This window comes from Poromitra crassiceps, assembly GCF_964638095.1.
Source record: "Poromitra crassiceps genome assembly, chromosome: 17".
NCBI classification, from domain to species: domain Eukaryota; kingdom Metazoa; phylum Chordata; class Actinopteri; order Beryciformes; family Melamphaidae; genus Poromitra; species Poromitra crassiceps.
The window spans coordinates 15,454,512-15,472,224 of record NC_139635.1 but is presented as its reverse complement, the minus strand read 5'-3'; the positions used below and the strand labels follow the sequence as shown (position 1 = coordinate 15,472,224).

At 43.7% G+C, this 17,713-nt stretch overlaps 1 protein-coding gene across 4 annotated transcripts in view; it reads right to left on the bottom strand.

The window, feature by feature from the left end:
* Positions 1-17,043, bottom strand: part of LOC310792043 (NACHT, LRR and PYD domains-containing protein 3-like) — a 111,006-nt gene extending 93,963 nt beyond the window's left edge. For 2 of the 4 annotated variants that reach the window (XM_083653735.1, XM_083653737.1), the window contains exons 1-3: positions 16,954-17,037; positions 1,816-1,913; positions 1,425-1,694 (exon numbers count right to left, since the gene is read on the bottom strand). In XM_083653735.1, the coding sequence (XP_083509861.1) occupies positions 1,425-1,694; positions 1,816-1,858 (313 nt within the window). In that variant the 5' untranslated portion in view covers positions 1,859-1,913; positions 16,954-17,037. Of the gene's footprint in view, positions 1-1,424; positions 1,695-1,815; positions 1,914-16,953 lie in introns of all 4 variants that reach the window. The other 2 variants (XM_083653738.1, XM_083653736.1) reach the window with 2 other exon arrangements.
* Between the last annotated feature and the right edge of the window lie 670 nt (positions 17,044-17,713).

The window sequence follows — 17,713 nt, the reverse complement described above, 5'->3', positions numbered from 1 at the left end:
AGACAAGTTTGATTAAATTCCGTCAAGGCATTCCTGAGATATCGCGTTAACAAGCTTGAAAATGGCGTTTGAGAGGTCACAGTGACCTTGACCTTTGACCTTTGACCACCAAAATCTAATCAGATCATCCTTGAGTCTAAGTCGATGTTTGAGGCAAATTTGATGAAATTCCGTCCAGGCGTTCCTCAGATATCGCGTTAACAAACATCGTACGGACGGACGGACGGACGGACGGACGGACGTACGTACGTACGTACGGACGGACGGACAACCCGGATCCATAATGCCTCCGGCCTGGCTATCGCCGGCGGAGGCATAACTAGGAGGCAACGAGCCAAAAGCAGTCAAATAGCTAGTCTACGTGAATGAGGGAAGCAAAGACGCTATGCCGGTTGCTCACGGTTAAGTCAGAAAAAATAAAACTGAAACTTCCTGTTACGAATTTCAAAATAAAAGTATACCATTGGAACCGTTTTGTGTGTGTGATCCGAAATACCCCAAGTACCAAAGAGGAAATAAAGAACACATTTGCATAGAAACCTGTTTTGTATTAACGTAATGTTGTGGCTTCGAAAAGTCAATTTTAACCCGTAGTGAGTCATGCAGTAATATATTGACTAAAATGATGTCTAGCTTCCGTATGGTTAGTATTGTCACGTCCGTTTGCTGGTTATTTGTGTTGTCACAGGCCAGGCTCCTTATTACAGGTGGGTCATTTCCCTGCAAAATGGAACTTTGCAACAATGTATAGGGGCCTTTATAGGCATGGAATTTGTGGGTAAGCAAGTGCTTGCCTGATGCAGACGGGTTGAGTCAGCTTGAGCTCAGCCCAGAGCACAGTGGTGACAGGAGGGTAGAGTGAACATGGAGGAGCTCCGGGTTTGGCTCTCTGAGCTGTGGAGCAGGGAGAGCAGGGCGAGTGAGCTCTGTTCACGCTGGGCTCTGCTCACTTCCCTCACCCTACAGCTCAGGGCAGGGAGGGGATTTTGCCTCTGGGAGAGGGAGTACTGGAACAAGCGCCAAATAGTGGTTGTTTTCTCACAAGGCTAATACAGCAATTAACTTGATACAGAGGGCGAGTCGAGTCAGACAATACGCGAGTTCCAAGTCAGTAAAAAGCGTCTCGAGTTCGAACGATTCATTCAAACCCGCCCATCACTAAGAAACTAGTGGGAGTAGAGCACACTGTGCTGATTCCCATAGAGCTCTGCTAGCTGTGCTTTATTGGTTGCTTCTGTTCTGTGTTAACCAAGTAGCTATCTGCACTTCTCTCTTGCTGCTGCTTGTGATGTTCATGTAAACTACATTGGGAAAGTCAAATATAAATAACTGAATTTAGTGACACTTATTTCTGCCCATATCTTCCAACCAATTAAGTGCCCCTTGCTGTGAGATCTTCTTCTGTTAATCGCTGCCCAGCATACCTTTGTCTTGATTCTTGGGGTTCTCAAGGTCATCCATGAGAATCCTCTCCTCTTCCTTAAGGATATCTTTGAAGATGTCTTTGGCTCGATTTCCACTGCCATCTAGTAACTCATAGAGTGCCCTCATCTGCTCCTGTTTGGGAGATTTAGATCTGACATTATCATAGCCTTCTTTCGTGATAACTTCCTTTGACAGGAGCTTATCCAAGATTGGTGCGACCATTCTCACTCTCTGGATCAGCGCAACCCGGTGTTTATCCACAAAGTGCTCTGAGGAGAAAGGGAATGGAAAATGACTGATTATTAGGTGATTGATTTGAGTGAGCATCAGGCTAAAATCAGCTTGTATCAGGCTACTTTGCTTCTGAAGGATTACAACATGTCCACCTACTTTCCATCGTGGTTTCCACCTTCTCTCTATCCGTCGCCATCATTGCCCCCTGGTAAAATCACAGGAAATATTCACAAGATCACTTTATCAGCCAGGTCCTACAAGAAGGGGAGAGTGGGGTAAGATGAGCCACGTTTTACTTATGTTGCCCTCAAGGCAAGGGAAAAACGAGAGAGAAGTACAATGAACACAAAGCCCACTGACAGAAATAAATACCCTCTTGCTCGCCTCCAGCTACCACCCCACCTCAAGGACAATCTCCCCAATCTCCTCCTCATTGTTCTTGTTGCCCACAAACTCTCAAAATCAAGTCATTTACAGCCCCAGACAGACAGACTGTCACACTCAAACATTTCACCACCTGCGCATCACAAGGAGTAATCTATGACATCAAGTGCTCCTCTTCACTCCTACATGTATATGAAGCAAAACAACCCGCCCATTACGCACACGTGTAACTGTACAAAGAAGTGCCATACGCCGTTGTGACATCAAAGGGCACAATCCCAATTCTTATTTTTACCCCTTGTTTCTGAGTCTCCCTCACTTTGGCACTTGGCCTTCAAAATGGAGGCACAAGGGATAGTAGGGATTGAAAACAATCGACTAGGACAGGACAATTCAACTATATTGTTCAGAGGGCCACATTGTCAGAAAGCTAAGGGCCCGGCGGCCGGACATTTCCCTGAGCTATTATTATCATCAGCGTCACCACATCTTAAAATGTTTGATTTTATTTTACTACATTGCAAGAGTTGCCTAATCATATAGCCTCATGGTCCATGTTTTGATTTTTTTTTCTAATTCTATTTCCTTTTGAAAAACAGAAATTAAAAAATAGTTATACATTCGGGGTGAAAAAACACTTATAGTCCTTTAAAGGCATCGCGATCTGACCTTCCCTTTCCAAGAAAATGTCAACTTTTCTCTGATTGGATAGGTTGAGGTTTCCGCCAATTTTAATCCAATCAGAGTTCACATTTTCTGAAACACATTTCAAGGGACTATTATGTATTTTTTCACCCCGAATCCAATGCCGCCATTCATGAGTCTCTACGAGTTACAGTTGTGGAGATACGTCCGCCCAGCCTGCATGACTACAGGAGAGAGATAGAGGACAGGAGATACGTCCGCCCAGCCTGCAGGACTACAGGAGAGAGATAGAGGACAGTGGGGGGTTGGGTTTTTCAAGTCACTGACCAAACACTATTTCAGTGATTGCTGTCAGAATATAGAGCCATTTAACACTTATTTGAACAAAAAATCATAGCTGAATGCAGCTTTAAAATAAGCGGAAATGTAAAAAATAATATCTATGCTGAATGTCCTCATCTACTTTGTAATAACTCTGCTATGGATTGTTGTAGAAACACCAATGTGGGTTTGTTGGAAAGGTGAGATTGTGCTGAATCCAGCAATATGACGTGTAAATATAGATAGTTTTCACCAGAGCGCAACCCCACAGCACTTCCTTTTTCTCAGCATTCGGCAAACTGCAGAAATATTCACTCGACATCGTTACTTTTGTTTTCGCCGCTCAGCTGTATAGACGGTTTTCATGGAATGGTCAGTCCTGCACTTGAATGTTTTTTTTCTTTTATGTCCATAGCAAACACTGCAACAGGAAGTGAGCGGGGGTTCAATTTAGAATGTTTTTGTTGTCAAGTTAAAACCGTCTATAGCATGCATAATTAGGGAGTTACATCACTAAATGTATGGGGTGTCCCAAACAAAAGAAAATTAAACATTAAACAGAACATGAAACATGTGATCATGTGACTCTAGTTCATTTGCATTTCACCTCAGACAAGACAGCACACTGCTTTCAAGACTGAAATGTATCTAGATTTGCTAGAAAGATGAACATTATTTCACCTTTTTGCCAACTACTGCACTGAGTCTGCTAGATGATGTCACTAGGTTGACTGTTCATAGCCTGGTATACCAGCCCGTCACGTGAACTCACATTTCATTTGGTTCTGCGTGACGATCTGGCCCCGACGCCATGGGGGGTGGGGGGGTGGGGGGGATGGTTTAGCAGGGGCGGGAGCATGGGCGGGCGTAGTTGCGTTGACAGACAAACGCCTTCAGCCAATCAGCGTACCAAAACAATTGACGTCATCACAGGGCGCTGTTTAGTTCAGACCAACTTCAGAGTCAGCAGCAACATTAGCAAGCTACCGAAGTAGCGTTATGGCTAAATCCACTGTAAATGATATTTGCCGTCTCTGCAATGAAAACTGTAGGATAAAAGGCGTTTTAGCGCGCACAAAGAAAATATACGAACCTGGAGGACCCGACAACAAAAGCATATTTCAGCATCTAGAGTCAGTTGGTCTACCATTGCAGCCACAGCACAACAAATCATACCGTATTTGCATTAACTGCTTCAGACTAATCTAAAAATATTATTTGTTTATATTTACCATTTGTAAGTGACGTGTACCTCGTCGACAACTATCCCCATGAGGTTTTGGCGATAAACTGGCTTTGCCAGCATATTTTGCCACTTTTCATTCAGCAACCAGGCCTCTGGACTGCTGAATACCAGCTGGCATTGTCCTTGTTGTATGTCCGAATCGTTGTGAACACTGAGCTGCATGGCCGTGATTCCTAGCTTTGATGCCTCTTTTATCTGGTCCTCCATGAGCGCAATGAGTGGCGAAACAACAATGAAAATGGAATTGGTACCGGTGAAGATCTTCTTCATCACCAATGGTGCAAGTTGATAGATCAAACTTTTGCCAAATCCAGTCGGTAGAATAGCGAAAACGTCTTTTCCGCCGAGAAACTCCACAAGCGCATACTCTTGCTCTTGTTTAATTGTTGTTATTGAGTCTATTTCTGCAATAACTTCATTTATGGCTGTGTTTATGCCAACGTTCACGTTACTGCTACTTTCTTCGGACGCCGCCATGTTTGCTACATGTTTACAACTGCGTCGGCCTGTATTCACGTTATCAACTACGTCAGTCCCGCTCTGATTGGCCAACTTGCGCTGTCAATCACAGGGCAGTGTAGTCGCTGATTGGCTCTCCCGCTCTGCAGCTTCTGCTAAACCCCCGCCCATGGCGCCGGGGCCAGACCGTCACGCAGAACCAAATGAAGTGAAGTGAGTTCACGTGACGTCGTGACGGGCTGGTTTACCAGGCTAGACTGTTCAAGGATTCTGAACGTTTTGATGAACCAAAACAACCACAATCCAAATCCAGAAACACAACAGCATGTTAGCCCCATAACGTGACGCTGCTACTGTACTCCGATATTCTCGTACAGCAGTCAGCGTCACACAGCGTTCTAATCCTCAATAGGTGGAAAACGCTGTTAAAAAAAGCTCTCCTACCCGTATCCGACCTCCGATTGCAGATCCGAAGATATGATAGTAACCCCTAGTGAAGCCAGTAATTTAGCCGGGCGGTTAAAAATGATAATGCTGCGTGAAACTACCGTTTAGAAGCAGTCTTTCCACAGCCTTCGCTGAATTTACAGCAGGGTGTGTTTGAGCTCACTATCATGGTGCACCGCTTGCACGCGGCGAGCAAACACATGCAGTCACACGGAGACGGCGGCTGTCAGTGATCAACGCAAATCCAGCGCACCTGGGAAGCAAAACATGTCATGAAATACTCAAACTCCCAAGGTTCCTGTCAGCACTAGGAAGCTTCTCCTGTCCTCAATACGGCACAGGCTGTGGAAAGACTGCTTTTAAACGGTTGTTTCACGCAGCAGTATAATTTTTTACCGCCCCGGCTAAATTACTGGCTTCACTAGGGTTACCGTAAATTCCGGACTATAAGCCGCGGCTTTTTTCCCGTTTTTTGGCCCCTGCGGCTTATATAACGGTGCGTCTTATCTATGGATTTTTTCAGAAAAAAAAAAAAAAAAAAAAAAAAATCTCTCTTTTTTAGCACTCTTTCTAACTATAAATCCACTTCTGTTTTAATTTCCTCTCTTGCCCTCTTTTCACCACACCGCGGACACTGTGTGCACTGTAAAAATAAACAACGGTGGTGTTGTGTTATGTTGTTTTGTTGAAATGTTGTAATACGGTAAATGGGAGCTTCCTCAAACAGCCATCTCTTCCCGACAATCCCCTCTGTGCGTGACCACTTACATATGGTAATTACGGTAAGCAAACGGCCACTCGGGCAACAACTCCCTCCCCCGACTACCAGGAGAAAATCACAAACTTCGGTGAATTCACACAAAGGAAGATCAAGGAATATTCACAACAAGACGAGCAGTAGAAGCAACACTCTCACTTACCATGGGGAAGGTACCAGAAATTCACACGAGGCAGCTTTCAAGTTGAAAGCAGTCAATCTCGCATTAAAAGAGAGCAGCCGCCGATCAAACAGAGCAGCCGCGCGTAACCTGGGCAAAAGGGACTGTCCGTCCGGGGGAGAACTACTGAACAACTCCCTCCCGACTATCAGGAGAAAATCACAAACTTCGGCGAATTCACACAAAGGAAGATCACGGAATATTATAGGAGTGTGAAAACATCCACAATTACCAACGGGTTCCAAAACGCTGGACTGCTGCGGGATGAAGAGGATGACGCCACGGGGACTGCCCCCTAGTCCGATACCTCACGAGTCCGATACCTCACGAGTCCGACACCTCATGGTTTTGGGTTAGGGTCTGGGGGAGGTTAGGTTTAGGCGTGGGGGTGGGAGAGGTTAGGTTTTGGGTTAGGGTCTGGGGGATGTTAGGTTTAGGCGTGGGGGTGGGAGAGGTTAGGTTTTGGGTTAGGGTCTGGGGGAAGTTAGCCTCTTTTTTCGGACTCGTGAGGTGTCGGACTCGTGAGGTATCGGACTCGTGCCATGGCACCTGAAGGAGAGAGGAGAGTGGTTGACGAAGCCACCCTGAACCTGTTCGTTTCCGACACTGAAGATGAGGACTTTGGTGGTTTCAGTACGCAGGAAGAAGAGGAAGACGAGGATTAGTGACTTGACTTCTCTGGTTACAGGTTTGCTGCACATATACGGTAGCCTATTGTTGTGTGATTTTGTCTGGGGATTAGTGACCTGACTTTTGTTTTGTTTTGTTGAAATGTTAATAAATGGGAGCTTCCCCAAACAGCGATCTCTTTCCCGACATTCCTCTCTGTGCACGAACCCTTTCATATGGTAATTAAACATCAAAACACCCGCGGCTTATAGTCCGGTGCGGCTTATAGAAGAAAAAAATAGTCAATTTTGGTCCCGCGGCTTATACACCGGTGCGTCTTATAGTCCGGAATTTACGGTACTATCATATCTCCAATCGGAGGTGGGATACGGGTAGGAGAGCTTTTTTAACAGCGTTTTCCACCTATTGAGTATTAGAACGCTGTATGACGCTGACTGCTGTATGAGAATATCGGAGTACAGTAGCAGCGTCACGTTATTGGGCTAGTACAGTGCATGCAATGGGAACTAACACAAACACAGTAGGGGTGGGGGGAAAAATCGATTCACCTAAGTATCGCGATTTTTAATGTCACGATTTGAATCGATCTTTTATTCCAGAATCGATAATCGCAAAAAAAAGTTTTTTGCAGTCAGGCCACTTACTGAACAGCAGGCCAGGCGCTGCCTACTGGTTTACTAGTGGTTTTATTACTTTATTAGTTAGTCTGAAGTAATAATTACACTTCAGGGTTAAAGTGGGTGCATCTCATTGTAAAATTGGACTTCAAACGGCCCAAATCTGGCTTCAAACGGCCCAAATTGGGCTTCAAACGGCCCAAATTTCACGCGCGTCGGCCCATATCGGCCTGGCCTGCTTGGTATCTAATGCCCGGCCTAAATTATGATCCCAGTCCGCCCCTGTTTTTAACTATATCGCCCAGCCCTACTCATGATATATAATATACAGTCTCTAGTGTATGATTCAACTTTTCCCATTTTCTAATCTAGTGTAAAAAAGCAAACAAACTGAAAAAATAAAAGAAAAAAATAAACAAAAATCGCAATAAATCGTAATATCGAATCGCAATAATCGTAGAATCGCAATACTTGATGATAGCATATTACCTCCTTGTGTAGAGTGAGGAAACCACACTACCGTGTTCCTGCACCGTCACGGAATGACTGTAGGTGATCGAACCACACCGATCAGTGATCCTCCTCCGAGCACAACACAGAAACATGCAGGCCGGCGCAGGCGCAGCAGCGACGAGCAGAGCAGAGGAGAGCAGAGGAGAGGAGAGAAGAGGAGAGCAGAGGAGAGGAGAGGAGAGGAGAGAAGAGAAGAGAAGAGAAGAGAAGAGAAGAGAAGAGAAGAGAAGAGAAGAGAAGAGAAGTAGTCTAGGGAATCTGTGAGAAAAAATGACCCAACCTTAAACAAATTGCAACAGAAATTATTTGTGTTGTATTCAGCTCTTGAAACCTTCCAATTTAACATACTGAAAATCCCAGAAAATCCCAGTAGTGGAACATTCTCAAAATTGGCATTGTCTCCACAAAGGAGGTGATGTTTTCGGTGCTGTTTGTCTGACCGCTTGTCTGTTAGCAGGAGGATTACGGCAAAACTACTGGGCCGATTTTCATGAAACTTGGTGGAAGGGTGTAGCGTGGGCCAAGGAAGAACCCATTACATTTTGGAGCGGATCTGATCCGGGTCGGCTCAATGGAGGGGGTGGGGCTAGGGAAAAGAGTCTGTTGCTAGGGATAGGAAGGTCGTAGAGAGTCTGGATTTGAGAGGTGGGTAGGGGGCATGGACAGGTGTATCGGGGGGGAGTGTATGTGGGAGGGGGTGTGGTCAGGAAAGGGGTGGGGCTAGGGAAAAGCTCTACCAAACATACTGTAACATAACAAAACAAAACATAAAAAATGTAAGTGTGGCTAATATGTTCTAATAGTTAGTGGAAAAGGGTGAGTTTTCATGCACATCTCGTTCCCTCAGACAGCCATCGCAAACCATAACTTCATAGTCATGTCATTCACGAGTCTCGCATTAAAGGCAATTTGATTTCGGCAAGGCACAGCGCAAGTTGTAGCTCAAACATGCAGACGAGTGGACAGGTAGGCTAAGTCTCCATATCCGAAGGTTATGGGTAAGTTGACCGCCATTTATTGTCTGTTACCAATGACAGTCATTGTCTGTTACCATTCAAAGTAGGCTAGCTTATTAAGCACTTACTAGTTAGCTATAATAGGTATAGCTTAATAATAGCTTATTAAGATACTTGTACTATCTGTTATTCATTTTCTTTGTGCAAATAAACAATAAACAAACATAAATAAACAATAAACTTTTACTCTGGAGATGATGTAAGGATTTATTACATCACTGATGACATCACAATTGCTCGAGTGACATCACTGATGACATCACAATTGCTCAAGTGACATCACTGATGACATCACAATTGCTCGAGTGACATCACTGATGACATCACAATTGCTCGAGTGACATCACTGATGACATCACAATTGCTCAAGTGACATCACTGATGACATCACAATTGCTCAAGTGACATCACTGATGACATCACTGATACATGACAATCGTGACATCACAATCGTGGCACACACACCGCCCGCCCACTTAAGGCCCAATTATACTCCATTTTCATCCGTAAATAAGGGCGTCCGTTTCAAACGGTGTAATCATCACTGCCCACATACTTCCATGCGTCTTTCACGTTGGTATCATGTTAAGCAATACATCCACCAGTGGGCAGTAGAGAGTCAAATGCATGAGTGTGTGTGTGGTTTTCCTCCGTTGCATGCGTATCCGTAAGCTTTCAGATGACGGACAGAAAACGGACGAAATGAACGCAGAGTACGGACAGAAGGCTCTGTCCGTCTCCGTCTTTAACGTTGAGTATAATTGGGCCTTTATTGGACCATAACATCAGAACCATTGATGGCCACAACACATTCCATGTTATGGGCATTATAGCTGGAGTTACACCAGAGAGCCAAACCAGTACCTCTGATAGCTGTGACATAGCAGCAGTTGGACACATCAATATCCGAAATCAGAGACCCCTGGCCTTTCATCCATGTCCTATGGGAGGATTGAGAATGCCACAGGTGTGTGATTCTCATGAACATGGTACAACTCATAGCAAAACTCAAAGATATCAAGTAGGATCTAATTTCACCATTCAAATTGAAATTATAATCCACTAGGCATCTTGCACCCTATGCGAGTTCGCCTGCCTTGCAGCTCGCTGAGCTAGTAGCCCTGCAGCTCGCATAAGCAGCTGCTTCGCATTGGAGCCAATTTGATTTTGGCAAGGCACAGCGCAAGTTGTAGCTCAAACATGCAGACGCGTGGACAGGTAGGCTAAGTATTCTCCATATCCGAAGGTTATGGATAAGTTGACCGCCATTTATCGTCTGTTACCAATGACAGTCTTTGTGTGTTACCATTCAAAGTAGGCTAGCTTAATAAGCACTTACTAGTTAGCTAATAGCTTACTAATAGGTATAGCTTAATAATAGCTAATTAAGATACTTTCTAAGGTACTATCTGTTGTTATTCATTTTCTTTGTGCAAATAAACAATAAACAAACATAAATAAACAATTATAGCTGCCCAAGTCAAGGCTGAAGTCTTTTAGCTATACTCCAAGTCAAGTCTCACGTCTTTGGTCACAAGTCCAAGTCAAGTCTCAAGTCTCTTATGGATGAGCGTTCTATCATCTGCTTCTGCTGCATGCCATCCAGTCTGCTTAGAACATTGCATAGCTAAAACTAAGGGATTCAAAGCAGGTTCAGGTTTCTTTGCAGCATGTAGCTTTTTCATCATCTGATTCCGTTTTTTGTTGCGAGGCATCTCACAACAATACAAGTAGGAATCAGTATATTCATAAACAAAAGTAGTAGTTACTTGCCTGTTGCCTCACTGTTGTAGCGTGGATGAGGTACTGGTGGAGTTGATGTTAGATGGAGAGGGAGGCTGAGCGATTAATAGCCACCTGGGGAGTTTGTATCTCTTCGGTCCTACGCTGCAGGTCTGTGGGGTCACACAACTGATATACCAGCAGGAGCTGCTTTTTCGTCTTATGGACAGACTGGATGCTTGCTGGTGGTGTTTTATGGGACTGGATGCTTGCGTGTAAAAAGACACACTGCTTCCACTTATATAGGGTGAGCCAGGAAGGATTTATGACATCACTGATGACATCACAATTGCTCGAGTGACATCACTGATGGCATCACAATTGCTCGAGATGATGTCATCAGTGGGACGGACAGACAAACAGACAAACAAACAGAGCCCTAGCTCCCTTAGATAGATAGATGTGCTCATTTTTGATGTATTTCCAGACACTTTTAGAGACACTGTGAGGGAATAAATTCATTACCGTAACACATTTTTAATTGGAAATATGAAACAACAAACTTTTTTTTTTCAATGGCAAGCACTTCAATATGCTCAAGGGTAATGGGTATCACCCAAAATGTGTATGATTAACAAATACGAAGTTGTAGCTAACATTGTGAGAAATGACATGTTGTATTACGACTACATACTTACATGAGAAAATAAAAATCTGTTCTACTTAGAGACTCAACAACCATTTCTGTGCATTCCTTGCCCCCAAAAATGTGGAAATAGACACCAAATTTGTAATTCTAGGTCTAGTTGGAGTCAAGATATGGCCAACATTTTAATAATGGCAGCCATTTTGAAAAAATGTAATTTTAACATATTTCCACTAATGGGATTTTCTGGGATTTTTAATATAGTGTTTCGGGCATCAATATAAACATAAAAATGTGAAAATAAATTCTGTTGCAATTAGTTTAAGGTCAAACCTTATTTTCCCTAGACTAAAGAGAAGAGAAGAGAAGAGAAGAGGAGAGCAGAGGAGAGGAGAGGATCCCTCCACAGCGCCGGGCAAGCAGCAGGGACGACCAGGAACTCCACGCTGTCCACGGAAACCCAGCTGGTGAAGGAAGGACACGGAGCTCCTCTCCCTCTCGTTGTGGCAGCGGCAGCTAAACGAATCTCAATCACTGAGCTTGACAGTTGACTCACTCCACAGTAAGAAAGCACTGTTTTCTTCAGTAGCAACACACACAGCAGAGAGAACACTTTTCCCCTGGCAGCAGAAGATGAACACAGTCCCGAACTCACGCACGTGACGTTTAGGCTACTGTCATTCACTGTCCGAATGTAAACAAACAAACAAACAAACAACGCACTACAGACGTTACTTGGCCGGCGAGGACAAACAAAACAAACAAAATAATGCTCACGGCTTCTTTTGTTTGCTATCTCTCTTGCTCTCCTTCTCAAAAGTCTCTCAACATGGCGCTTGCTTCTCTAAAAGTTCTTCAGACCTCCCCTCACAAAGGAACAAGAGGCATCGCAATTGGCCAGATTCATTTAGGAAATCCCAACAATAGGCGTGTCTCAATTCCAAGAATGATTACCTCAAATTCCAATAATCAAGAAATAACCTTAACCCTTTGTGGTATATCGAAAAACAGGGATACAACTCAATGTATCAGTACATTAAAACCAAAATACTCGACAGCAAAAGACTGTAATATGAAACAAAATAATAATGCATGGTTATGGAACCAGGGTATTACATAGCCTAGGTAAATGTCAGACTTGAAAGCAATCTGTCTTGTCTGGTGAAATGCAAATTAACTAGAGTCATCTATAATTGAAGATGTGGACTTTGTTTTAAAGATGTGTAGACTTTGTTTCAAGTTCTGTGTTCGGCCACAGCAGCTATGTCGTTTTACATGTGATCATGCTGAAACCTTCAGGGTGTGTAAAGGGCACCCGTGCTGGTGACCTGGGAGGCGGATTTTCTAATTAGGCTAATTAGCTAATGATGTGATGTCATCAGTGATGATGTCAAAACTGATGTCATAGGGTGCACACACACACACGCATGCACGCGCACACACACACACACACACACACACACACACACACACACACACACACACACACACAAGAATGCATTGTGACAAGACTGATCAGTGATGTCATAGGGAGCACACACAGTGATAATGACATCAGTGATATCATAATGAGGCACACACACACACACACACACACACACACACACAAGGATGTCAAAAGTGATGTCATAAGTGGGCGCGCGCACACACACACACACACACAGGAGGCATTGTGACATTGATCACTGATGCACTAACATTTAGTGAGCAACACACACACACACACACACACACACACACACACACACACACACACAAGGAGGCATTGTGACATCACTGATGCAATAACATTTAGTGAGCAACACACTCACACACAAGGAGGCATTGTGACATCGATCACTGATGCAATAACATTTAGTGAGCAACACACACACACACACACACACACACACACACAAGGAGGCATTGTGACATCACTGATGCAATAACATTTAGTGAGCAACACACACACACACACACACACACACACACACAAGGAGGCATTGTGACATCACTGATGCAATAACATTTAGTGAGCAACACACACACACACACACACACACACACACACACACAAGGAGGCATTGTGACATCACTGATGCAATAACATTTAGTGAGCAACACACACACACACACACACACACACACACACACACACACACACACACACAAGGAGGCATTGTGACATCACTGATGCAATAACATTTAGTGAGCAACACACACACACACACACACACACACACACACACACAGACACACACACAAGGAGGCATTGTGACATCACTGATGCAATAACATTTAGTGAGCAACACACACACACACACACACACACACAAGGAGGCATTGTGACATCGATCACTGATGCAATAACATTTAGTGAGCAACACACACACACACACACACACACACACACACACACACACACACACACAAGGAGGCATTGTGACATCACTGATGCAATAACATTTAGTGAGCAACACACACACACACACACACACACACACACACACACACAGAAGGAGGCATTGTGACATCCCTGATGCAATAACATTTAGTGAGCAACACACACACACACACACACACACACACACACACACAAGGAGGCATTGTGACATCCCTGATGCAATAACATTTAGTGAGCAACACACACACACACACACACACACACACACACACACACACAAGGAGGCATTGTGACATCACTGATGCAATAACATTTAGTGAGCAACACACACACACACACACACACACACACACACACAAGGAGGCATTGTGACATCACTGATGCAATAACATTTAGTGAGCAACACACACACACACCTGCACGTGCCAATAGGGCAGGCGAGGCCGAGCCTAGGCATCGGGCGAGTGTAGCGCACGGGATGCTGGTCATATGGTCATATGACTCTAGTCCAGCTATTCTCAACCACTGGGCCGTGGCCCACTAGAGCACTGTCTAGTGGGCCACAGAGGCAGTGGTATTGCCAAATATAAAAATGAAATGAAAAAAGTGTGATTACAGCTAATTATTTACGGTATTTATTTATTGATATATCTAAATGTGCTCAAGAATTATATCCACCTTATTTTTGGCGGCCATTTTTGCCTGATTTGCCTGATGGGTGCTTCTTCCGGTGTAATAGACTATTTTAACTTGACCAAAAAAAAGTCTATGAGGATTTTACAGCAGAGCCATTCTGCTCTACAGCCGTGTCGTTCGGGTGCTGGGATAACGTAATGCATTATGGGTAGTCGGCTAGTGTAGCTAATGCTAGCGGCTAGCGTTAGTTACTTTACATGGCAGTAAAACGCCACTGAATGACCAAATTGATTTCACTTTTAACCATTTCGAGTAACACTGTTTCCATACGGACCCCCAGCGTTGGTTAGTTGTTTATAACGTGACTATATTTATAACTTTTATAACATGCTCCAGCTTCCGGTTTATAATTCGGGTCTGCAGCCGAGTATAACAAAGGAAATGGCAAGCTGCAACAATAAGTCACGTTAAACCGGACCTTGTACCCACAATTATTTTTTTTACAGTGGGGCATTCAAAAATAAGGTGGATAGATCAAAAACTTCTAAGGTGGGAAGATGGTCCTCGGAACAATTTACAGTCAGAAGTGGGCCTTAAAGGGAACAGCTCACCCTAAAATCCCAAATAAATATATTCCCTCTCACATAGTGCTATTTATCCATCTACTGTATATCGTTTTGTGTTAGTTGCCTGGGTTTTGGAGATATCGGCCGCAGAGTTTCTGACTTCTCTCCAATACAACGAAAGTGGATGGCACTCGGCTTGTGGTGCTCAAAGTGCCAAAGAAATACATTTGAAAAACTCAACAGCATTGTCTCTTTCCAGAAATCATGACCCCGTTACTCAAGATAATCCACAGACCTTATTATGAGCAGTTTCATGCAGGAACTATTTCCTTTTGACCGAACTACACCTGCTAGCTGCTAGCTAGTTCCGTTTGCGCGAGGTTGCCTCGCCGAGGCATGCAATATGCTGTAATTCTCTCCATGCGTAATAGAGTGTACTCACTCGTGCCAGGACAGAGGGAGCTTATTGACAGATCGTCTGTGGTGCCAATGACCCTTCGGGTTATGAAGGTAAATAGCCTATGTCCATTGTCCCACAAGTGTTCTCAATTCATTTCCCTCTTTGCGATGTGATAAAAGTTTCTCTGTGAGTTATAGTTGATTGCCTCACTGAATTATCTGCTAATACCCAATTTTTGCAGCATAATTTGATGTCTTTGGCGTGGCAAGGCTGTGCTTAATGAAATATCCAAAAGGAATTCCACTTTCCACTGCGCAAATAACTCTGCGCTGGGATCGCAGCCGTAATCTCCGTGCAGCGCACCGAGCGCAGAGAGCTATTTGCGCATAAGAGGTCCTTTTCAAAGCTCTTAGCGCAAAGTAATTGCGTGCTGCTGACAATAGGGTAACGCCATCTATCCCACATTTTAGCGCTGAAACGCCTGCTTTGGCATGTGGCAGGCAATGCCCAGTACAATTATCACAGGCATGCGCTTGTGTCCGCCCCCAATTTGCATTGCGCACGGCGTTAAACGAGCGCAAACGCTAAATTAGCGCTTTTGGGAAGATAGAGCCCATAGTCTTATGGCACAAGTGCAATTATTAACAAACATCAGAATCTGATAACGAGTTGCTAAAAACACATAATTGGTTATAAGTGCCTGCTATTAACGTTTGCAGATATTAATTAACCATCCACACATATTAATTAAAGGATGGCTTTACCGGTAATCAATCCACTTGTATCATTAATAATATCGGTAATATAAGCACATGGGCAGCCTTTATCTTCTCTCTCTGTTTCTCTCTGATTCTACTTTGCTATCTCAAATTGGCCGTAGCAGCGATAATTGCAATCATTTTGAGCTTAATATGCATCATAGTTTCATATTTTATTTCATGGTTAGTGTCCTTTTCTGATCTCATAGTGCAGTGATACTCTGGCCCAGGGGCCAGATGCTAAATAAAGTTTGTTAAATAAAGTTTGACTCAGCTCCAGCTAAATTGTCAAATATTGCTGCCTGCTTGCCGCCCAGGCACTTATATATACTCTGTTATATATGTAATATATGAAATCTTTCCAGCACTATGATGGCAGAACCCAGACTGAGTCAGCCTGTACTAGGGAGTGAGATTAGTGGGTTAGCGAGGTAACTTCTGGATTAACCCTGGGTTTGCCGTTCTATGTAATATGTACAGGAGTAGACAGTCTCAATACGATAGAGCAGTGGTTCTCAAAGTGGGGTGCGATGACCCCCAGAGTTCCTTGAGGGGATTCCAGGGGGTCCCCAGCATAAAGGAGAATGATTTATTCTCAATATAATTAATTCCATAAATAACACAATAACAGAATGTATGGTTCTTTTTGTCATGAGTTTCATAGACTTTCTGTAATAAAACCTCTAAAGCAAAACATCATATCAAATGGGGGTCTGTGGTCTAAGTTGTGTCAGTTTAGGGTCCTTGATGTGAAAAAGTTTGAGAACCACTACGATAGAGAACTGCAACACAGGCAACACATTGTTGCCTGTGTGAATACAGCCTCTCATGACATGTGTTTGATTAAATGCCGCCCTCTGCTGGTATTTACTTGTTATAGGAAAAAGCACACGGTACATTCTACTGGTGTGAATGGGACTAACAAATGTTTCACTTTGTTTAAACATTTTTATTTTAGCTCACATACCTCTGAAGGTGTTCAGAAATGGTCAGCCACCAATAACCACCAATTCTAGGGAGCCGTAGTCAGCGCTGCTCATTTTCAGTGTTTAAGCCTAGCGGGAGAGAAAAAAAATACACAGGACTTTCTTAATAATGTAATTAGTAAATGTTTTGATGTCATATCTACAGTACCACTATGTTACAAACACTTAATGTAGCCTATGTTTCCTCAGCAGTTTTCACTTCCTTTATTTCTGTCAACTGTTAAATATCTTTTTTATTTTTTTACTTGGTAAATGGAGAAAGCAGCAAAAGCCAACAGGGTGTGGCTGCAGACCTGCTTGTCAGGCCGCTCTCTGGCTGCTCCAGCAGAACACATTCTCACACCCAAGTCGTCAAACAGTAACGGTCGTTCAGGAACCCTTGTTAGTTTGTCAATCTCTCTCTCCTTATTTTTCAATGAGGTTGGAGTTGACGAGGTTGATGAGGTTGGCTGATGAGTTTCGCAGGGAATGTAGTGTAGGGTTAGGCACGAGGTTAACACGTTTAACGAGGTTCATTCCAGCGACAATCGTTTCTCAGAATTCTCCGCCATGTTTTTTTTATTCTCCTTTTTAACACGTTGACTGCCAACAACGAGTTGAGTCGTCAAACACAATCCAGCTGTTCACTGCCAACGACGAGTTGAGTTGTCAAAAAATATATATATATTTTTTTTGACGGTGCTACGTGGATCAATGCCCCCCGCGTCTCCTATGGAGATATTGGAAGTATTGAATGTGTAT